Source organism: Jaculus jaculus, chromosome 3, assembly GCF_020740685.1.
Source record: "Jaculus jaculus isolate mJacJac1 chromosome 3, mJacJac1.mat.Y.cur, whole genome shotgun sequence".
NCBI classification, from domain to species: domain Eukaryota; kingdom Metazoa; phylum Chordata; class Mammalia; order Rodentia; family Dipodidae; genus Jaculus; species Jaculus jaculus.
The window spans coordinates 122,348,841-122,373,404 of record NC_059104.1 but is presented as its reverse complement, the minus strand read 5'-3'; the positions used below and the strand labels follow the sequence as shown (position 1 = coordinate 122,373,404).

At 42.7% G+C, this 24,564-nt stretch overlaps 1 protein-coding gene across 1 annotated transcript in view; it reads left to right on the top strand.

Moving 5' to 3' along the window:
- Window positions 1-24,365, top strand: part of Hephl1 (hephaestin like 1) — a 71,864-nt gene extending 47,499 nt beyond the window's left edge. Inside the window, exons 12-20 of the mRNA XM_004661931.2 lie at window positions 2,327-2,540; window positions 7,006-7,145; window positions 10,121-10,261; window positions 12,505-12,611; window positions 14,245-14,467; window positions 16,140-16,279; window positions 23,262-23,424; window positions 23,993-24,064; window positions 24,163-24,365. Coding sequence (XP_004661988.2) covers window positions 2,327-2,540; window positions 7,006-7,145; window positions 10,121-10,261; window positions 12,505-12,611; window positions 14,245-14,467; window positions 16,140-16,279; window positions 23,262-23,424; window positions 23,993-24,064; window positions 24,163-24,365 — 1,403 coding nt within the window. The remainder of the gene's footprint in view (window positions 1-2,326; window positions 2,541-7,005; window positions 7,146-10,120; window positions 10,262-12,504; window positions 12,612-14,244; window positions 14,468-16,139; window positions 16,280-23,261; window positions 23,425-23,992; window positions 24,065-24,162) is intronic.
- Window positions 24,366-24,564: the final 199 nt, after the last annotated feature.

Here is a 24,564-nt window from a genome sequence, read left to right as displayed (position 1 = left end):
TTCATCATGAGTCTTAGCAAGAAACCAAAGTGCTCCTACCCAAGATGAGCACCAGATGATTGTTTCGCCCAGAACTTCAGTAGAAGCACTCTGTGTCAACAGACAAGAGCTCAAGACTTGGGCTTCAGATCCTTTGCCCAACAGCTCCCTATGATCAGGGGCTCTGCATTATTTGTCTTGTAAACTTCTTATGGCGCTTGACCTCCCTACATTAGTATAAATGATCAATTATGAATCACCCAAGCACACTGTCTCTTGAACATAGTCTTCAAGAGTCAAGAAAGGTGGAGATTGAGAAGCAGAGAAATTATCTTAATTCATAGAACCAGGCACTCAAGGATAGAGCTAGCTGGAACTCTTTTGGAGATTGTGGCTACTTATTCTAGTACTTTGACCATTACTTATTTACTCTACGGGCTTCTTTTTTTAATTTAACAGGGTTTTTTTTTTGTTTATTTTTATTTATTTGACAGCGACAGATAGGGAAAGAAACAGCGCACGTGAGAGAGAGAGTGGGTGTGCCAGGGCCTCCACCCACTGCAAACCAACTTCAGATGCTTGCACCACCTTGTGCCTCTGGCTTATGTGGGTCCTGGGGAATCAAACCTCAAACAGGGGTCCTTGGGCTTTAAGGCAAGTGCTTAACCACTAAGCCATCTCTCCTCCATGGGCTTCTAAGGAGCTTCATAATAATGTTTTCAGCCTAATATTTGGTGGCATAAGTTTGTGACTGGCTAAAAGCTTGGTTATTTTACTAATTTCTTTTTTTTTTTTTTTAAGCAAGGTGTGGTGGCACAGGCCTTTATTATTTAATTTTTTTTCAGGCAGACAGAAATAGAAAGATAAGAGACAGGTAGAGAGAGAATGGGAACACCAGGGCTTCTAGCCACTACAAATGAACTCCAGACTCATGTGCCCCTTGTGCATCTGGCTTATGTGGGTCCTGGGGAATTGAACCTGGGCCCTTTAGCTTTGCAGGCAAATGCCTTAACCACTAAGCCATCTCTCTAGCCCTATTTTACTAATTTCTGTCTCTTATCTGTAAGATATAAAGAATTCTCAAAATCCAGGTGTGGTGGCACACACCTTTAATCCCAGCACTCGGGAGGCAGATGTAGGAGGATCACCGTGAGTTTGAGGCCACCCTGAGACTCCATAGTGAATTCCAGGTCAGCCTGAGCTAGTGTGAGACCCTACCTCGAAAAACAAAAAAAAAAAAAAGAATTCTCAAAAAATGGACAGAACATATGACTCCTCAACTAATTATCAGTGACAACTACACACAAATTCCATGCAGAGAGAGGTCTTTCTAAGCCTGTCCTGAGAAGTGTCCTCTCTATGGTTTCACAAAGACCCTTCTTTGTGTCTGTAATAATAATGTCCTCCACATTTCTTGTACTTTAGGTTAAGTTCAAAGGGGCTTCACCAATGCCTATAAAACCACCTGTCTCTACTCATCTAAAGGGGAAATGGCATTGTTTAGACAGCAGAGCTGGATGTCTAGCCAGAGTCACTCTCTGCACATTGTAGGTTGTTAATGATGGGCAAACTAATCACCCAATTCTAAGAACAGTCTATTAGAGAAAGGGAAAATCTATTGATCGAATAATTTTAAGAGTTTCATATCGCCAATAATTTTGTTTCACATGATTTTATGGCAAGTTCAATTAGGATATATAATATAATCTTTAGCTGCTGCCAATGCGTCTAGGAAATTCGCTTTAAATTATACAACTTTTAGTCAGACATGACTTCGGTAGAGAAATCAAGTTGAATTGTTTTCTTTCTCCTTTACGTCTGGCATAATACATACAAAGCCCTCCCTGGCTCAAGGCAGTAATGAAGTAATCCATTTGACAGTCATAATGCCTTACACATCTACTGTGCTTTATACTTTACAAAATCCTTTAGGGCAAAATCCCTAACTGTGACCTAATTTGAAGGTTGTCTAGGATATTCATCTCACAGGTAATTAGTTCCTTGTGAACTGGGCTGGGTTGAGATAGTCATACCCATCAGTGCTTTTCCAGGGGTGACATGTGTGAGCAGGCTCATGTTAAGGGAAAAGATCTAGAGAAATCTTTCCTTGGTAACAACATTGGAAGTTATTTTCCACTACAAATGAATTTCAGATGTTATTTTCCCCTTAAGTAAATACAGCCAAAGTAAATTATTTCCTATCGGTATACTTTTAAAATACCAGGAAATTAATATTTTTAAAGCCTGCCATACTGATTATTGATTTTGGACTAAAAATAAAATACATAGGTTTGCAGAGGCCGGTCATCAGTAGGATGGGCACAGTGCCAAGCCATTTCTCTTCCAGGTATTTTCAAGGTGTTCTGTTCCACCTTGCACCACTTTGCAAGAGGCATGAGTCAGATATATGAGGTCAACAGCTGTGGCAACCGGGACCCTTCTGAGCCACCCTACGGGATGCTAAGAACCTTCTACATCGCCGCTGAAGAAGTAGAATGGGATTACGCCCCTAACAAAAACTGGGAGTTCGAGAAGCAGCACTTGGACGCAGGAGGGGAAAGGTACCACAGACGATGTCATCGAGTCTCTTCGATGGGAACGTGCACACTCTGTGGGCGTTTAGCCCTTGGGTGGGGGGTGGGTAGGGGCAGGTATGGGAGGGTTTGTCTGCACAGTTCCACAGACAGAGGCTCTTGCTTGTGAGCACAGGTTAGAGAAGCTGCCTCTTCAGCCCCAAGAAGTGCATCCGAGGTCATTCTGAGGGCACTGTGGAGGATCTTTCACCCTCCCTAGCCCCCTAGCTGTGATGGTCCACTGCATGGTAGAGGTGTGGATGGGTGAGTGGATGCACCGTTGAGTAAGAAAGGAGGGAGGAGAGTGTTCAGAGAAAGAGGTGGGCCCACAGTGATGGTGGGACTTGGAAAACAAAGGGAACTGGAGAGATGGCTTCGTGGGGAAATGCTTGCCCTCCATGTACAAAGCCCTGGGTTTGAGTGTAGCCGGGCATGGTGGCGCACACCTATGTTCCCAGTACTTGGGAGGTGGAGACAGGAAGATCAGAAGCTCAAGATCATCCAAAGCTACATAGCAAGCCAGGGATATTTGAGATTCTGTCTCAAGAAAAAGAAAAGGATGCCAGAAGGAGGACAGGAATGTGTGTGGGACCCAGGGAGAAGATGGTCTGTAGTAGAACCTGAGCACAAGGAAGGGGAGCTGAGGAAAAGTCACCGTTGAGTGCAGACCCAGTGGCACACATCCAAGGAGGGTCCCAGGCCATTGCCTTGGAAAGAGCCCTGGGTCAGAGTGGAAAGCGCAGATCTCTAGGAAACCCAGGATGTCTGCGAGATGGACACTCCTTTGTAGGTGGCACCAGCAGGGCTACATGTTGAAGCATCAGCAAAGCACAAGCCATGTGCAGGCTTGTGAGCCTTGACTGGTCCTCTGCTGACCTAACGCCGGTATCTAATGACCAGGCTTCTCAAGGTGCACCAGGATAGAGTTAAAGGACGAAGTTAGGCACAGACCATAGGCTTCTCCAAAGTTGACACCCTCCACTCACCACTGCTTGGGTTTTGCTGCATGGATGAGGAAACAAAACAGGTGCAAACAGTGAAGGTGTCCAGCTAGTCTTTGGCAGAGTTGGAACTAAACTCAGACCTGTCCAGGACAAATCCGTGTTCTCTCCACATTGTCTTTCGCGCTCCAGTTTCCTTTTGTGCTTCATTAGCACCTGCCTTGGCCCTTCCCCCAGCCTCCTCTGCCCACCTGTATAATCCTTCTATGACTGAATCACTCACAGACAATGCAACACCTGCTGTCCCAAATTTCAACCCATTTGTGTGTTCTTTTTTTATTAGAGAGAGAGAGAATGAGAATGGATGAAGGAATGAATATAGAGAGGCATGCCAGATAACATGTGATGGTTTGTGTGTCTAGCTTTGTGTATATCTGGGGAATTGAACGTGGGTTAGCTGTCTTTGCCAGCAAACACCTTTAAAGGCTGAGCCATCTCCCCAGCAGCCCCCCCCCCCCTTAAAATTTGTTACATTTGTTTGTTGTTGGCATTTGTTTGGAGAGTCTACACTTCTGGAAAAGTGAGCATAACAGTGCCGCCTTGTGGATCCATGAGAAAGTCCAAAATAACTATGCAGATTTGCCCCAGGACAGGAGGATTTAAATCCCAGTGCAATTACTCACTAAACTATTTGTTAATCTGACACCCTTCTGGAAAACCTGTTCTGCCAGTACAAGGTAAACACTGATTCTTGTGCTGTGGTAGACCAAGGCTAATTCAATCTTTTCAAAACCAATTATTTCACTAAGAGGCTGCCATCACTGAAGAAACAATTGTGTAATAATGTTTTGTGTATGTAATCTTAACCCACAATGTGTAAGGAATATAGCTTTCATTATTTTCTTGCCAATCATTTTGACTTCTGTTTGAACATCTGTCTGGACCAACAGAATAGTCTAGCCTTAGGTTGTAGGACTCTCTGATAAAGGATATAGAAAGACAAAGGTGCTGGTGGGGAAAGGTAAAATGCATTTATTGAATGCATGGTTTGCACCTTCCCCTGCTACTCTGATATTGCCACAAAATAAAAGCAGGATGAGATGGGAACATGTTCACATGTGCAAAGTACAGCGAACGCTGTAGATAAACGTGCTGCACAGAAATGAAATGACGGCTTCTCTGGGGCATGTCTGCAGTGTAGCTGGAGATAGCTGGGTGGCCAATGGCCTCCACACCTCACCTTCTATGTCTGCGAAATTTTTAGTAGTATTAGAGATCAAACACAGTGACTCATGCATGCTGCACAAACACTCTACCACTGAGCTACATCCCCAGCTGTTTATTTATTTTTATTTTGAGGGTCTCACTAAGTTATCCAGGTTGAAATTGAAACTATGAGCCTCCTACCTAGCCTCCTAGGAAGCTGACATCTCATTTTTGAACCTCTTCCTGGCTCAGTCTTTCTCTCTGAGACATTTACTGACCTAATCATTATAGTCTTCTGCCTGGATGTCTTTCTTTGGGTTCTTCTAAGAGCATGCTGGGAAGGCCTCAAGACCCCAGAAAGGCAACATATGGGCCCATTAGCAAAATTTCAGGATCAAACTTGTATAGTGAGAGCAAATCTGAAAATAGAAACTAAGTTGCCAAAGAAAAATATTTACAAGGCTGGAGGGATGGCTTAGCAGTAAAGGTGCTTGCCTGTGATGCCAAAAGACCTGGACTTGATTCCCCAAGACCCACGTAAGCCAGATGCACAAAGTGGCACATGAATCTGGAGTTCATTTGCAGAGTCTGAAGGCCTTGGTACACCCATTCTCTCTCTCTCTCCCTTTCTGAAATAAATAAAATAAAAAGGCTATATTTCTACCCTTCCTAAGCTGGTAGACTGGTTTATATGTGATATAACCATCCCAGGAATCAACATAACTATCATCTATTGAATGCTAATTATACACCAGGATTTTCTGAGAATTTTATAAACCATAGATCACATGATCCTTACAATGCATGACTCATTCAAACACCTCTTCCCAGCATCCCATGAAGCACTCTCATGAGATAAAAAAGTTTGTACATGCCACATAGTGGGTGCCTGACACCATACATTATGGCAATTAGCTCATTTGATCCTTACAGCAACTCTGTGAGACAGGGACATTATTATTGCCCCATTTCTGCATGGACAAAAATCTGGGCAATGGCACAATGTTGTCTCAGGGCTTAAATGCCATCTAGCATTACTAGGTTTCCTGGAAAACAAAAGAAGGAGACACACATTTTTTATTATTTTTATTTTTTTTTTGGCAGTGCATGAGAACTTTGTCTAAAGGTACATATGCATTTCCTGACTATTATGCATGAGGCATCATGCATGGTTCTGGTGAAGCAGTGTGGTGGACAGGCCAGTTCTGCCCCCATACTGAGTTTATGTTGATGAAAACAAATACATGGAGATAGATGATCTCTAACACAAGGGAAGTTCAGTGAGAACTCACAGTAGAAGCATACGGCCACATCCTGGGGGAAGTGGGAGAGGATGGAGGTCAGGGAAGGCTTTCTGGAGGAAGTAGTCTTTGAGGTGTGATATGGAGAATAAGGCAGGTGAAGAAGAGTGAAGTGGAAAATTTGTGGAAGAGGGGGTGGAAAGATCATTAGAGCCACACGTTGTGTCATTATGCACAGAGATATCTTACCCGTAACTGATGGCTAACCCCACAATGCATGACCCACAATCCCCAATGAGGAGGGTCCCTGTGGAGGGGGAGGACAGGGAGGAGGTTAGCAATGGTACCAATATGGCTGCATACACACTGTGACCATAAAAACAAAAAGAAGAGTGAAGCCTTCCTTGACAGAGAGATCAACACAGCTGATGGTGTGAAGGGGAAGTGGCTCACCATGTTCAAGAAAGCAAATGTTTAGAAGGACCAGAAGACAGGGTGAGGGGCAGTGGTGGGCACCCAGGCTCAGGAGGTAGCATGAACAGATAGTGCAGGGCTGGAGAGCAAACCTGAGATTTGCAATGGAAATCCATAAAAGGGTTTCTGAAACCTGGAGGGATTCAGAAAGGTAGAGAATTGTGTGTGCAGACATGTGTGTGTGTTTGTGTGTGTGTGTGTGTGTGAGAGAGAGAGAGAGAGAGAGAGAGAGAGAGAGAGAGAGAGAGAGAGAGCAATACACAGAGAGATTTTAGTACCAACAAGAGAAGTACAACCTCTAGGGGCCGTTAGGACTCTCTGAGGTTGGCCCCTCAAACCTCAGCAGTGGGTGAGAGAGTGGTGGTCTCCAGGAGTGGCCATGGGCTGGAGCTGGGCCTGGGTATGAGGAGCTCTGAAGAGCTTCACAGCCTGTCTCGCAGAGAGCAGAGCAAAGGGCCAGCTCCCACACAGAGACCTTGCTCACAGCCAGGCTTGGGGGAGTACTGCTCCAGAGCAACCCCTAGTCACTCAAAAACACTCAATGTTTTCTACGTTCTGACAACTTTTATTTCTGATGTCTCTTATTTGCAGACATGGAGATATATTCATGAACCACACAGAAAACTGGATTGGCTCCCAGTACAAAAAAGTGGTCTATAGGGAATATACCAATGGGGAATTTGTAGAGATCAAAGCCCGGCCACCACGAGAGGAGCATCTACAACTCCTGGGTATGGCAGATTTCAGCCAGGCACTTCCACCCTCAATTCTCTCTCTCTCTCTCTCTCTCTCTCTCTCTCTCTCTCTCTCTCTGTCTCACACACACACACACACACACACACACACACAGACCCATAAGACTGAGAAGAGATGGAAGAATCAGAGTAGCATGGCTGTATCCACACAGGTGAGCATCGCTCTGCCAGTACCAGGGAGTATGGTATGTGTCATCCTCATACAAAGTCAGGTAAGATGCCAAATACACACAAACAGGACTCCTCATTATCAGTCTCTCTGGTATCTGACACTCTAGAGATTTTTTTTTCTCGTTACTCTGCTGACCCAGGGAACATCCAATGTATTAGGACATCAGGCAGAGTGTTTGCAGGACTTCGTCAAAGTCCTGACTTATCCTTACACAGTACCAAACCAACATACCATAAGAACCAATGGCTGGGGAGAGGGTTCAGTCAGTAAAGTAATTCCCTTGCGAGCATGAGGATCTGAGTCCAATCTTCAGTACCTACGTAGATACTGGGCATGGTTGTGCATGTTTGTGATCCCAGTGCTGAGGAGGATCCCTGGAGCTCTCTAGCCAGCTAGTTCTAGCCTAATCAATGAGTTTCAGGCAAATAAAAGACCCTGTCTCAAAAAGAGGTTAATAACATACTTGAGGGACAATAACCAAAGTTATACTATGGTCTCCACACACACATGCACTCGTATACATCTACTCACATATGAACATGCATGTATATGTATATATACATATATATATACATATACATATATATACATATATATATATACACATATATATACATACATACACACACACACACACACACACACACACACACAAAAAACACCAAGAGAGAAAGAAAAAAAGTCCAAAGGAAAGACAGCCAGGTATGGTGGCACATGCCTTTAATCCCAGCACTTGGGAGGCAGAGGTAGGAGGATCACCATGAGTTTGAGGCTACCCTGAGACTACATAGTGAATTCCAGGTCAGCCTGGACTAGAGTGAAATCCTACCTCAAAACAACAACAACAACAACAACAACAACAAAAGAAGTATGAACAAACAAAACAGGAACCCCTGAGGTAAGATGATGAGGGATCTCACTTTAGGTAAGGAAGCCTGAACCATACTCCTCTCAGAACTGACAGGGTCTGAGCCAACACTCTGGGCTGGCTGATGTCCCCAGTCTCCTGGCCTGGCCAGCAACCAGGCTCTTCCTGCTTTTCTTCCCCACTTCCCCTTTCCTGGGAGTCATCACACCTGACCCCTGTGAAGATTTTAAGGTAGTAGTCTAATCAAGAGGACTTTGGAAATACTTTTCTGCTTTTAAATGTGAAAAAAAATTTTCACAATATGGTTCTATGCCATGTTTTTCAATATAAAAATCAGCACCATGAGTCCAAACTTGATAAGTGAGCAAAGGCACCACCCACCCTCCCCCACAGCTCCATGTTCTATTAACATTTGCATGAGAGCTTGTTTGCCACTATGGATGAGTCACTCATGTAAGCTGTGAGTGTCCACCGAGCTTGGAAGGAAGGGGCTGGTCTTGCTGGGTTTGGGTGGATTCCCAAACTGCCTGGTGCACTTCTCCCATTCAGTAACCTGACAGAAATGCCTTCAGCAGAGGCAAAGTTAGCAGCCTTCAGCCAGGAGAGAACGGGGCCACTACTGCATCTACTGCAGTTCAGAAAGTGGCCTGGACTCCTACCGTGGCTCAGCACCTCTGTGCACTACAGTTGGGTCCCATTACTCGGTCAGCTGGAAGGCATTTGCTCTTACCAGCACAATAAGGCTTGTGCAATTCAAGTGGTAAAGAGTTTATGAACAATGATTTTAATACATGCATCTGACTGAACTATGCCTACACTTGCTCTTTTTTACCTTGGTCATTAAAGAAGAATCCTTTTCAGGAGCAGCTTGATTCGCATTAAAATGCTTTCTACTGGAGATAGTTGTGGCCCAACAAATTCTAGATTTATGTATGCTTTAGTGATGCTTCTCAGAAAAGCAATCAAAGCTATGGTTTGAATCAGTGAAGAATGGTGGACCGTGAGTGTGTCTCTCCACATGCCAACCCCCAATAGGGAATGTTAGGAATCAGGGGAGAGTTGCTTCCATAATGGGGGTCGGTACACCACAAAACAGTGCCTCAGGAAGATACTTGTGAGCTCCGCACTCTGTGAAAGTGCCCGTGTCCTTAGTGCCACTTGGCAAGAGGCACGTGGCATGGGAAGGGCAGGAATGGTCAGCCTCTGTCCAGCAGGTGCAGCTTCATCTGTGAGGGCATCCAGGCCAGCTGCTCCCCACAGAGAAGTGCACAAAGGAGGGGCTGAGGCGCATGAGTCCATGATAGGCACTGATAAAATGGCAATGCATGTCTTTATTTCCTTTGTAGCTTTCAAATCTACTTAACACCCATCATTTCATGTAATTCTCATCATTAACATGTTCATTTATCATATAATAAGCAATTTTATACCTACCAAAGGTTACACACAGGGGATTACAAGTGACAATCATCTATATGCCTGCATGACATCACATAGCTACGGCTCTGCTTAGAGATAATTTCTCAGCAGCAATAAAAAGTTAAGCATTTATAGAATGTTTACTATATTTCATCACACAGAAATAAGCCCTATACATACATTACTTTATTTAATCCTTAAGTATAGCCCTATGAGAAAGGTATTAGCAAACCCATTTCACAGATGAGGTAATTGAGATTACGATGACTCACCAAAGACCGTTTAGTAGAAGCAGAAGACAGAATTTGAACCCAGGTTAGTGCCACAGCTAAACACACCCTGATACTTATTCCTACTCCACATTATCCACTAAAGGAAGCACCTGATGGAGAAGCTAACCTTTATTTTGTCCTGCCTGATGCTGTCTACATTTAAATTTCATCCATTTTGCAATGAACAATGATATGCTCACTGCCTGTGTATTGCCTGTAGGTCCAATGATTCATGCCGAGGTGGGCGACTCTATTCTGATCATATTTAAGAACAAAGCCAGCCGGCCCTACTCCATTGCAGCCCAGGGTGTGGAGGACTCAGAGAGTGGGAAGAGCCTACAAGTGCCCGTCACACAGCCAGGTAAGTTCTGCAGAGATCTGTGCCACCCTGAGGAAGGACGACACTGGGGCCTGCTTTCTTCTGACCTCTGTGGGTCTGCATCAGCACATCTAGGTGTCCTGTTCTCAGCCCCGACCTGGTCACTTTCAGTATGAAATCATGGTTCACCCAGTGACCAGTGTTACGTGGTTGTAGCTATCTTCCATGTAGCCTTCTCAGATGGGCTTCCTTCATGTTTGCTTGGCAAGGATTTTACCTATTGAACAATCTCCCCAGCAAGTGATCTTTGCTACTTTGTTGAATATGAGTTGATAGACTTATATGATTCTCTTCCAGTGCACATAGAGAGGACATGTATTTGTCATTAGCATACACAGAAACATCAACATACACAGCTGGATCTGATGTTATATGCCCATAATCCCAGAACGGTGGATGCTGTGGCACCCAGTCTGGGACCTCAGCAGCAGTGGGTGATGCCACCTGACATTGTTGGCTGTGCAACCCAATGAGTTCTTTCCAGAAATTTCTACTCAAGGGTAGCTGTGATCTTGAACTACACTATAGAAAAGAATGTCAGGATAATCAGCATGAAGCTGAGTTGAAATTTATTAAGAAGACAGTATATACCCTCAGAGTAGGTGTGGGTTTCTCAAAAGAAAGAATCACCTTTTTAACTGTCTTAACATTAGCTACACATGTGGTTTTGTAGTTTGGAAGTCATAAGTGTTCAGAGGATATAATTTACATCAAGCTCAAAGAATAATCAGTGTTTAAAATTAAGTTTAAAGTGTGAACTGGTTTATTTCTAGCTTCTATCTTAGAGCATTTCCTTTCATAAATGACATTGTGTTTATGGGTCATGTTCAGGTTTATGGAGAAAGGAGTACAGGTAAGGTTAAAAGCAAAGGTCACACGGGTTTAAGATAGCCTTTGACCATAAACATGGTTCTTTACTGCTTCAAAACCCTAAGTTATCTCTAGGAAAAGGGAGTGTGATCTCTGTGCAGGCAATCTTCACAATGGGTTTTGTCAGTTGTATCAAAATTTTTGACTCAGCTGGTGAAAAATGTAAACCACATGGGGATGGTGAAGGTCTCCTTTTCCTTCCTATGTCCCTTTAATTTTCTTTGTCTCAGCCTCAGGGCACACAATGACACTTTGCTTCACAAAGCAGAGTACAGGAAATAGCATTCACAGACTGCCTTCAATGTGAAGTACTGTCCCATGTATTTAATTATATTATTTACTTTTATCTCACAATAATTGGATAACTGAGGCATGAACCCAGTTTATAGGCAAGAAAATGGTAGATCAGTGAAGCAACTTGCCGCATATCAGTTGACTAGAAAGTTCAAGTCAGGTATGGCAGCACATGCCTATAATTCTCGCCCTTGGTAAGCTAAGGTAGGGAGATAGTGAATTTGCGGTGCACCTAGGTCTCTGGTTCTTACTGGGTTGCACCTTCCCATCCAAGGAGTTTTCAGGACACAGATCAAATCCCAGACTCAGGGTGTTCTGACTTCACTGGTCTTGGGGGACCTGAGTGGAGAGACAGAGTTCTCCTGTGATTTTCATCAGATGTGCAGGATGACCTACTTGATAGCCAAAGTGTGCCTGAAGAGAGCTTGGGAAGGAGATATAAAAGTCAAGCAGGATCAACAGGGAGACACAAATAAATCTCCATATCCTGAATATGAACCAGTTGACAACAGAAAAGGGAAGACTAAGAGGAATCTGAAGTCTGAAATTACAGATCTGCTATTCCCTTTTGAAATTGTGGAAATCAAGATGTGAGTTTAGTAAGAACCTGCCGAACAAATGGGCAATTATCTTCAGCAATAAACCACTGACAAAAATACCTGCTGTGTTTGTTACGTTACTCATTACTGTGACCAAATACCTGCCAAGAAGCAGCTTAAGGAAGGAAGGGTTTATTTTGATTTACAGTTTCAGGGGTACAGTTATCATGGCAGGGAAGGCACAGCGGCAGGTGGGCTGGCTGGTCACAATGTGTCCACAGCAGGGAGAGGGACAGTAATAGGAGGGGACCATGCGCGGAACTGTAAGGCCCTCTCCCAGGGTTTCATTTCCTCCAGCAATCTCCTAATAGGCTCCACAATCTTCCCAAATAGCATTACCAGCTTGAGACCAAATTTCAAAAACATGAGCCTAGGGGGGACATTTCATAGTAAAACCACAACACTTGTTTATAATTCTTAAGGGAAATATGATAATCCCTTTCATTTTTTCTTTCATTTTAGGAGAAATAAAAACTTACAGATGGAATATCCCTAAAAGATCAGGCCCTGGACCCTCTGATCCCAATTGTATCCCATGGGTTTACTATTCAACAGTGAACTTTGTGAAGGTAAGGAGGAGAGCTGAACCAAGATGCTTCATGTAACATGGTTACCAGTTGACTATTGAAGTCATCACAACTGTGGCAGGCATATGTGAAGGGTACAATGTAGGGCAACTATCATCCACTGGCCAGATTCAGGCATATTCATTTTTTGACATCATTTTGGCTATGACAGAGACAGTATCACCCACAAGGTAAAAAATAAATAAATAAAATGCTTCACATCTTTTTACAAGTGTGCAAGCTCTTGATTTATCATATGGAAATATAGTAATGAAACAATATTCAATTTACTAAATATTGGAATTACAAAATAATTTGAAGCAAAAGAGAATATGTCAATGCAAAATAAAAACTATCCTCTCATAATTTGATCATGGTTTTGGATGTGGGAAACTTATTAATTTTAAAGGGATTACTAGTACAACTTGGGGGTAATAACTGAAGCTATAAAACTATTTGGATGGCAAACCATTTAGAAATAAAAAGAAAATTCTGAACTAGAATCATATCTGATATAAAAATAAAATTATTTAAATAGAGACTGGGGAAAATGGCTCAGTGGGCAGGAGTGCTTGCTGTGCAAGCACGAGAGCCTGAGAGGGCCTGCCTGGATCAGAGTTTGATTTCCCAGCATCCATGTAAACAACTGGATGTAGCTATCCATGCCTGAATGTAACCATAGTCCTGTGTGGCAGACACTCAAGAACCACTGGGGATGGCTGATCAGCCATCTGACTGGAAATGACAGCTTCAGGTTCTGTGACAGACTCCATCTCAAGGAGACACACAGATTAGTGATATCGGGGAGGACATTTAATAACCTCCTCTGTCTTCTGCACATGTGTGCATGGTCACACATGTCTGCACACACGTGCATACACCACAAATACTACACACACACACACACACACACACACACACACTCAAAACAGATTTTTGAAGTGTGAGATTATCTTAACTTCCTCTTAGTTGTGTATTAGATGGCTTTAATGAATATTTTTGCATGACACTGGACAGCAAGCGCTAGAATTTATGGGCTACACATACAAGTCACTTGAAAACCACATGCAAATTATAATCATGGGAAAGTTACTTGCTCATTCATTCATGCATTTCAAAAATGTTGAGTATTTGTGATATGCAAATTATGCAATCAAATACCAGGACAATGCTAATATGCTTGTCTTGAGGAAACAAATAATGTACAAATATTCACGTATTCTCAATGTATGAAAGGGACTATGGGAGACTCTGGAAGGAGCCTCAGGTGAAAAAAGCAGTATGAGCAGCTGAAAATAGGAAAGTGTGTTTGGGAAATGTTAAGAGTCCCATTTGGCTATAACCCAAGGTCCAAAAGGAACATAAGCCAGCAAGCTCATTGCACAAACACAAGGAGGGGTTCAAAGACCTGCCAAGGCTTTCACTCTACTCTGAAGGCCATGGAGGATCACTGGAGATGTCTAGATGGGGGAGGATGACGTTCATGGGATGGCGGTTGATAGGGAGGGCTCAAGGTGGGGTGAGTTAGAGGTCAGAAAGGAACCAGTTTCTAGATCCTTCAGTAGAATAGCAGCAGATGGAATGGAATATTATTAAACATTTAATGCTCATCTAATTTAGTTTATTTTTCTTCCAGGATACATATAGTGGCTTGATGGGTCCTCTGATAACATGCCGAGAAGGGGTATTGAATGAAAAGGGAAGAAGAAGCGATGTTGATTACGAATTTGCTCTGTTGTTTCTGGTATTTAATGAGAATGAATCCTGGTATCTGGATGACAACATTAAGAAGTATCTCAATAAAGACCCACGAGGTTTTAAGCACACTGAGGATTTTGAGGAGAGCAACAGAATGCATGGTATATCAGACAAGGAAACCTGTCACTAAACTGGGCCCAAAGATATTCCTATCACTGCAACCTCCTCCTCTGAGCCTTCTCTCCCCCAGTCTAGCTGTCGATATAGATTAGATAATTGTGGTCTGATTCTCAGTTCAGCTACTCTTATTTTTTTTCAAGGCAGGGTTTCATTCTATCCCAGGCTGACCCAGAATTCACTATGTAATTTCAGGGTGGCCTTAAACTCATGGCAATCCTTCTACCTGTGCCTCCCGCCGAGTGCTGGGATTAAAAGTGTGTACCACCACACCCATCTGGCCAACTACTCTTTCTCCTACTAATTTTGTGCTATTTTCTCAGAAATTTACTATTTTTTGTATGCATTTGTGTGTGTGATATGGACATATACATGGAAATCAAAGGTCAATTATGGATATCTTTCTCAACTGTTTTCTACTTTTTTTGTTTGTTTTTCAAAGTAGTGTCTTGCTCTAGTCCAGGCTGACCTGGAATTCACTAGGTAGTCTCACGGTGATCCTCCCACCTCTGCCTTCCGGGTGCTGGGATTGAAGGTGTGCCTGGCCATTTTTTAAACAGGGTCTGTCACTGAACCTGTTGGTCACTGATTCAGCTAGACTGGCTAGGCAGCAAGCCATGAGGCTGTCTCTGCCTCCTTACTACTGGGATCACAGGCACACACCACAGCAACTGGCTTTCACGTAGATGCTGGGGCTTGAATTCAGGTCCTCAACCTTGTACAACAAGCACTTACTGATTCAGCTGTCTCCCCAGCTCTGTTTTCTGTTTTAATGAACATGACTTGTTTAGTTATCTCATGATGCACAGAGTAAAATCCTAAGAAGTGAAGGAGTGACAGTCATCATGGTATTCACCTTGCCCCTTTGTCATTGTGAGGTCACAGGTTTAGCCTGTCTGAAGCTTCCCTTTTGGAGATTCAGCCTGACTCACACTAGTTCTCAGAAAGTGAAACATTGTTGACATAGCTTCAAATTCATATTATAGACTATATATGCATAAACATGCATATACTCAATTCTGGGTGGCTTAGTCTACCCATGTGTAGATCTAAGTGCTGCTCTCACCAATGAGCCTGCAGTTTACTTTCCAAATAGGAGATACTTAAAAGCAACACTGTCACTCAGGATGGAGCTTTGAGAAGCAAGTGGTAGCACTGGGGAGAGAGCTCAGTGGGAAACTGCTGGCTACTCAAGTGGAGACTTCAGTTCACATCCCGAGAACCCAGGTGAAGCTGTGGTAGTGCAGCTGTAATTCCAGTGCTTTTATGGAGACATAGGATATGGAGACTTGAGAATCCCCAGGAACCCATGTGCCGGCCAGCCTGACATGCATAGAGAAGAACAAAGAAAGCCTGTCTCAAGCGAGGCGGAGGGTGAGGACAGACACCTGAGGTATCCTTTGTCTTCTCCACGTGCTATGGCTTGTGTCTGTGCATACACACGGACAGACAGACAGATTTGAAAAGCCTGTCATTTTCTTTCCTGGCTTCCTTTGTGCAAGGAAATTTTGGTCATTGTAAGTGTGAGGGAGGCTGTTACCTGTTTGTCTGGTAGATAAGAATAGCAGTGACCTGAAAAGGTTGAACCATTTCTAAACCCAAATGAGGTGGTATGTGTCCTCTCACTGACCAGAGGCTGTTTTCTTCTCACTTTAGCAATCAATGGGAAGATCTTTGGAAATCTCCCTGGCCTCATAATGTATGAAGACACTATGACTAACTGGTACTTGTTGGGAATAGGAAGTGAAGTGGATATACATACCATCCATTACCACGCGGAGAGCTTTTTGTTCAAAGTAAGTATCAGGAAAGTGCTTTGAGGAAGACTGAACTAACATTGATGGCGTTTCTGACAGGATAAGTGAGAGACACGGCCATGCTTGTGAGGGAGTACCTCTGAGAGAATGGAACACAGTATGTGACTACAACCCTCCTTTTGATCAACATTTCCTTTTTCACATGTATATGTGTGCATGGCATGGTATGTGTGCATGTGTATTTACATGTTTGTAAATATTTGTGTGCACATATGGGGGTATATGTGCATATGTATGTGCACGCATGTGGAAGCCAGAGGTTGATGTTAGGTATTCCTCAATTGCTCTGCATTTTATTCTTTGGAGACAAGGTCTCTCATTGAATTTGGAACTCACCAATTCTGCTAGAAAAGCTATCCAGGGGCTAGAGATATGGATTAGCAGGAAAGGCACTAACCTGCGAAGCCTAAGAATGTTTGTTCAAATCTCCAGGTCCTACACAGTAGCCAGATGCAAGTGATACAAGTGTGCACCGTCGCACGTTCACACAAGGGGCACACGCGTTTGGAGTTTGTTCACAGCAGCTGAAAGGCCCTGGCATACCTATTCTCTTTCTCTCTCTCCTTCTCCCTCTCACTCTGTTTCTCTCTCAAAAATAAAATGATAATAAGTTCAATTTAAAAAAAAAAAAAAAGAAAGAAAAGCTAGTCAGCTAGCTAGAAAGACCAGATGACACTCCTGTCTCTGTGTTGCCAGAGCTGAGATTACAGGCACATACCACCATGCCAGTCATATTTTTACATGGGTTCTGGGGATCTAGACTCAGATCCTTATGCTTGCATGGCAAGCAATTTGCTCATTGAGCCATCTCCTCAGCCCCAGGCTATTTAACATATGTATTTATTATTTTTTTTACAAAACAACAACAGCAACTAACCAGCCATTCAGCAGAATAGTGCTGTTTAATAAAGGGGATTTTTCAAATTCTGGCTTGAGAACACCCAAACTTTATCTTGACTTCCACCCTGGAGAGCTGGCTGGACCACGACCACGTGTGCTCTGCTGCGCCCTATGGGTAGAGCTAGCTGTACTGCAGAACCATCCTTGGAGCCTGTTAAAGATCAGATTGCCATGCCCCACCCCAGACCTGCTGAATCAACCTCCAGGGAGAAAGTCCACATAGTCTGTCTTCTAGTCTCAGTACTGTGTACAAGGAAGCAGAGAATGGTAACCATGTCTAATTTGCAGTAGCACCAACACAAGTGATATCAGGTACTTTTTTTTTTTTTTTTTTTTTTGAGGTAGCGTTTCACTCTAGTCCAGGCTGACCTGGAATTCACTATGTAGTCTCAGGGTAGCCTCGAACTCATGGTGATCCTACTACCTGTGCCTCCTGAGTGCTGGGATCAAAGACATGTGTCACCACATCCAGCTCACGTACTTTCTTGTCACTGTGACAAATACCTGACAAGAAGCATCTTAAGGAAGAAAAGGGTTTATTTTGGCTGATAGTTCCAGGGATACAGTCCATCATGATGGGGAAGGCATGGTGGCAGAAGCGGGGAGCCCAGATGGTCACATTGCATGTGTAGTGAGAGAGAGAGTGAACAGGAGGTAGAACCAGGGTACTTCAACTGTTCTATTTTGATGAGGGGGAGGGGGAGGGGGAAGATGTCAGAAATATTCTAGAAGTATTCCTCATAATTTGATGTCATTGGTATTTTGATAGAGATTGTATTTAATCTCTAGATTGTTTTGGGTAGTGTGGGCTATCTTTTAAAAGTTCGATTATTTCTTTTGTTGCACCACAGTGCTTTATATATTCTAGAAAGAAACTCTTTATGTGATTTGCAAGTATTTGCTCTCAGTATTTGGCTTATCTTCATTCTCAACAGTATCTCAAAGAACAAAATGTCTTAATTAATAAATATATCATTTTTATGGTTCATGCTTTTGGCTGAGTGAGGAAGAGCATTGCCTAGTCTAAAAACAACTTTGAGTTAGCCTAGGCTACTGTATCAGACAGATTCAGGCTTGCTGAGATGAACTTCCAGACCAGACACAGTTATGGAGGAAGGGATATTTATTGAAGCTTACAGATCGAGGGGAAGTTCCATAAATGGCAGAAGAAGCTGGCCTGCCTTCACAGGTCCAAGCAGAGAGAGAGAAGTACAAGCCTAAAGGTCAAAAGCCACAGCACAGCATACTTTAGTAACTCCAGCTGGGCACACTTTGCATATCTATAGGTTGAAATCTGAAACCCACCACCACACCTAAAGATCCACCCAGTGACATTGCCTCCAGCCAGGTAGCCAGCAGATGCAAACTACAAACAATAAAGAACTGAATATATTGGGGGCCATCTATTCAAACCACCACAGCTACATAGCAAGACCCTGTTGCTGAAAGAAAAGCCATTATTCATTTTACCATTAAATTACTTGTATACTTTTGTGAAAATCATATTTATCACATATATGTAGGTCTATTCTATATTTGGATATGATATACCTTTCTATTTATTTTTATTATTACATGAGCACTTTGTAGTTTTCAGTATATCTATATCTATATTTATATCTATATCTATCTATCTATCTATCTATCTATCTATCTATCTATCTATATCAAATAGTTTCCAGATATTTAAATAAATCACATATCTAAGATTTGATGGTATAAAGGGTATTGTTTTAAATTTCTAATTGTTTATTGCCAATGCATAGAAGTAGAAATAATATTTGCACATGAGCCTTTATTGCAGTCAGCTCCATGATACAAGGATAAAGTTTCAAACCAGACACAGTTTATGAGAGGAATAGGATTTATTTCGGGCTGACAGATCCAGGGGAAGTTCCATAATGGCAGAAGAAGCTGGCCCCATTTACACAGATCCAGAGACACAACCACACACCAGCACCACAAAGCAAACAATCACACAGCAGGGACCCCAGCAGACTGCACTCTGCATACTTTAAGCTAGAACTCAGATCCACCCTCAGTGACCACGCCCCCTCCACAGCAGGAGTTTGCCTGCTAGGGGTAGAAGCTGCCATCTTAATTTTAATATTACTTGATTCAATGGAGGGACATCAAACTACTACCACAGCCTTGGATCCTACAATTTTGCTAAATTTGCTTTAATTCTAGTAGCTTTCTATAGATCTTAAGAAGAGGGCATTCTACATAGAAAATGATGTTGTTTATAAACAGAGATGAACTTTCCTTTATTTTCAATCTATTTGACTCTCTCCTTCTTTTGTTTTGTTGTACTATAGTACCTTTACCATAATTTTGAGAAAAATGAAGATCTCTGCCTCCTTTTTTTTTTTTTTTTCTCTTTTCTTCTTCAAGGTAGAGTTTTGCTTTAGCTCAGGGTGACCTGGAATTTACTATGTAGTCTCCAGCTGTCTTCAAGCTCATAACAATCCTCCTACCTCTGCCTACCAAGTGCTGCGATTAAAGGTATGTACCACCACACCCAGCTCTGCCTTCTTTTAGCCTTAGGGAGAAAGATAGCAGTCATTCACTATAGAATATAAAATATGTCATAGATATTTTATACAACTTATTACTAAGTTGAGAATGTCCTTTTATTCTTAATTTACTTAAGAGATTTTATCATACACAGATATAAAATTATATTAAATGTCTTTTTTCTGCATCTGATCATATAATTTTTCTTCTTTAATCTATTCATAATTTTCTTCAGTCCACTGATAGATGGAATCATTTTTTAATTACCTTGATAAAATTTACTTGGTCATGATACATTGCCTATTTTGAGTATTGCTGGATTTTACTTGCTAGTATTTTGTTGAGGATTTTTGCATCTATGTATGAGGGATATGGATTACATATTTCTTTTCTGTAATGTGTGTGTTTGGCTTTTGTAGCAGGGTAATTAATACTAGCTCTATAAAATAAATGGAAATGTTCTTCCATATTTTATTTTCTTACTTTGTTTAGAATTAGTATTATTTCCTTTTTAAAAAATTTAAAAAAAATTGTTGGGCTGGAGAGAAGGATTAATGGTTAAGGTGCTTGCCTGTGAAACCTAAGGACCCAGGTTCAGTTCCCCAATACTCATGTAAGCCATATGCACAAGGTGGTGCATGCATCTGGGTCTGGAGTTCATTTGCAGTGGCTGGAGGCCCTGGTGTGCCCACTTTCTCTCTCGCTCTCTTAATTTCTCTCTCAAATACATAAATAAATATAAATAAAATATTTTCTAAATGTAGAAAATATATATATATATATATATATATGTGGGGCTGGAGAGATGGCTTAGTAGTTAAGGTGTGTAGTATACTTAAAATCTTAAATTTCTCAGTCCTATATCTTTAGCCAAGCACATCAATCCATTATAAATTTAACCTTCCTCAAATTATCTAGGCCTGGGCAGCATAATGCAGCCAGCCCTTATGTCAGTAGCCCAGATTCAACAAAGTTTTGGTAGTCTTTCCTTTCCCTTAGAAACTTCATAAGCCAAGCCTTTAAATGCAATTTTCTCTGTACTTAGCATTTTCAAACTTTTATGAGAATAGTTCATAAAACTTGGCTTACCACTTCAGAAAGCATCTTCAGTTGCAAGCACCAAATTTCCCATTCCTCCAGCACACATTCCAAAAGACCAAAATCCACATGGTCAAATTCATTGTGCATCAACTCTACTCCACTTCTGGTAACAATACTATATAGTGGACAGCTTCAGGTCACTGAGATGAACCTACAGACCAGGCATGATTTATGGGAGAAAGAGCGGATTTACTTGAAGCTTACAGATCCAGGGGGAGTTCCACAATAAAAGAAGAAGCTGGCCTGCTTTCCCAGGTACAAGCAGAGAGAGGGAGAGAGAGAGAGAGAGAGAGAGAGAGAGAGAGAGAGGGAGGGAGAGAGAGCAAGCCACAAGCCACACCAGCACCATAAACAAGCACACCTAGGAACTCCAGGCAAAGCTCAGACATGTTTTATATCTTTAGACTGGAATTCCCCAGGCCTTAGGGATGGATCTTAGGCTCTGCCCCACTGACACCTCCTCCAGCCAGGTGGCTGCAGATCTAAATTACAAACTTTAATAAAATCATGAATATATTGGGAACCACCCATTTAAAGTACCACAAAGCCAAAGAACCCAGGTTTGACTCCCCAGTACCCATGTAAAGCCAGATGCACAAAGTGGAGCATGTGTCTGGAGTTCATTTGCAGTGGCTAGAAAATCTGGCATGCCTATTCTTTCTCTATCTGCCTTTCTTTCTTTCTTTTTTTTTCTTTCTCTCTCCCTCTCTCTCCCTCTCTCACTGTCTCAAATAAATAAATATTTAAAAAATTGCGTGTGTGTGTGTGTGTGTGTGTGTGAGAGAGAGAGAGAGAGAGAGAGACAGAGACAGAGACAGAGACAGAGACAGAGACAGAGAGGGTGCGAGTGAGCATGGGGTCCCGCAGCATGCATACAGAGGTCACAGAACAGCCTTGGTTTTCAGTACTTACCTTCCACCTTGTTTAAGGCAAGGTCTTTTGTTTACTGTTGTGTACACTAGCTTAGCTGGTCCCCCATGAGCTTCTGGGGATTCTCCTACTTCAGCTTTCCATCTTGCAGTAGGCACACTAGGATTATAGGTGCACCCTACCATGTCTAGCATTCCGTTGGTTCTGGGGATCTGATCACAGGATCTCACTCTTGTGCAGCCACTACCCTAGCACCTCATATCATTTCTCTAAATATTTGGTAGATTTTGCCAGTCAAGCAGTTAGGACCTACTAGATAGTATAAATATAGATCCAGTGTGAGTCAGGTCATCTGTTTCTTCTCAAATGATCTTTGGCACATCATGTTTCTTAGGAATTTGTTCATCATATATAAGTTGTAGAGTTTGTGGACAAGGAACTAATTACACAACATTATTTATTCTTATTGTATCTGTAAAGTTTTAAGGATGTTATCCCTTTCCTATGTTTATAATTTGTATCATTTTTATCTTGGTTAGTATTTCTTGAGATTTGTATTACAGAATCTGTTGCTGCATAACAAGTTGGTCTAAAATTTAGTGACCTAAAATAACAAGGACTTACCACCATTTCTTTGGGTCTGGAATCTGGGTGTGGTTTGGCTAGCTGGTTCTGGTTCCACATCTTGAGGATACAATCAAGGAAGCTGGGTTTGCAGTTGCCAAAGGTTTGTCTGAGCCACAGAACCTTTCTTAACCTTGCTTATTTGGCTGTTGACTAAAGGCTTAAGATGGGCATGGTGCAGGAGCTGGCTTTACCCAGACTAACCAACTTAAGAGAGATCTATGAGAGAATCTGTCTTTTATAGCCTAATTTTGCAAATGGAATGCCTTTACTTCTGCTGTATGTAAACTGGCCACACAGACTAACCCTCATAAAGAATGGGAGGGAAGCCAGGCGTGGTGGTGCACTCCTTTAATCCCAGCACTCGGGAGGCAGAGTGGCCATCCTAGAAACTGGCCACTCCACAGTTTGTCAGTTAATGGATGTGTTCAAAGAACAAGTTTTAGGTTTCTTTGATTTGTATTGTTTTTCTATTCTTTTGTTTTGAGTGTGTAGTCTGTGGTAGTGATGATGGAGGTGTTGGTGGTATGTGTGAGGTGTGTGCATGCATTATGTGTCAATGTGTGCACTGTGTGTGCTCATAGAGGCCAGAAGAGAACGTTGGTTGTCCTTCCTCTCTTGCTTATCTGTACATCAAAATGGAATTTCTCTCTTAGTGTGCAATGGCAGTATTCCTGAGCCTTAGTGATTCACCAGTCTCTGTTCCCCACCTGATTGGGCCACACCCAGTAATTTGAACTCACGTGACCTTTGGACTCCCTGAAACGCTCACGCTTATAGCAAGTGCTCTTAACCTGCTGAGCCATCTCCACAGCCCCTCTTTTCATGATTTTATGGATTTCTGATCTAATTATTCCCTTCCTTGTGCTTGCTATGTGTTTCTTTGCTCTTCTTTTTCTTCTGGCCATGTAAGCAAAGAAGCCACAAGCTATGTTTTTGACTTTTACAGATAGATAAATCCTACCGAGAAGATGTGTATGATCTCTTTCCTGGGACGTTCCAAACCATCGAACTGTTTGCAGATCACCCAGGGACGTGGCTGCTGCACTGTCATGTGTCGGATCACATCCATGCTGGCATGGAGACAACCTACACAGTCCTTAGGAACCTAGGTATTATCTGTCAGGGATCCCAGCTGATGGCACCAACTTTTCGTAGATCCAGAAAACAGGAGGCATGAGAGAAATATAGCCCCCACGGAGCTCACAGCAAGGAAAGAGGCAGACATGTCAATATGTAACCAAATGGAGAGGGCAGACTACAGGGTTGAGTGGCAGCTGGAGGACATGGTTAAGTGTGGAGTGTGAGCCCAGGCTGATTCAGAGGCCATGATTTCAAGAAGGCTGTTAGTAAAAACACGAACAGAAGGGCTGCAGAGATGGCTCAGCAGGTAAGACCACTTGCCACAAGCTTGAGGGGCTCGAGAGGGCCTGACAATGTCTGAGCTTGATTCTCCTGGACCACATATATATTTTTTTTTAATGGGCTGGGGAATTAGAAAGAGCAGGAATGCCTGTGGACTAGTGTGAAGTAGCCTAGTGAAAATCCAAGAAAGATGGCCAAAGCTGGTTGGGGGAGTGAGGGAGGTAAAGTCCTCATGGGTGTAAAGACATGCGTTGTACCATGGAAATAATCTCCTTCTCTTGTTTATAAACCCATCCACATATCTCTTTCCCCCAGACAACAGGATTCCATATTCTACCAAGTCTCCTTCTGGAGGAGCTCTTCACCCAGCCACAGTGCCCTCCAAGGGTAATGACATGTTTTCCTGCTTCCTGTACGATAATGCCTCCATATTTCACCCTTGGGAAAGAGGCAGCTGCCTGATGCCTCACTTTTCTTTTTCACAGATCAACCTGGGAAGGAGGAGCTCTATTTCTTTGGCAAGAATCTGGGTCCAAGGGGAGCCAAGGCAGCCTTGGTCATCCTGTTCATCGTGGGACTTCTCCTCCTGGTGGTCTCGGTGGTTCTTTTCCTCAGACTGCGCTCTGCGAGGAGGCAGATGGCTTACCGGGAAGTCCAGTCCTGCGCACTCCCCACAGACGCTCTGTGAACCCCGTGGCCCTCCTCAGCAGGAAGAGCTCGGGTTCTACAGCTGGCCAAATAGTGGCCAACAGGAAAACTGGACCAAGACATTGTTCACCACGAAAGGTCTATCCTGGATCAGGCTTCTGAACTCCTGAAGTATCATCCAAAGCAATTTGCTTTAATTTATTTATTTTTCAATGGGCTGTGAATAATCCTCAGGTAAA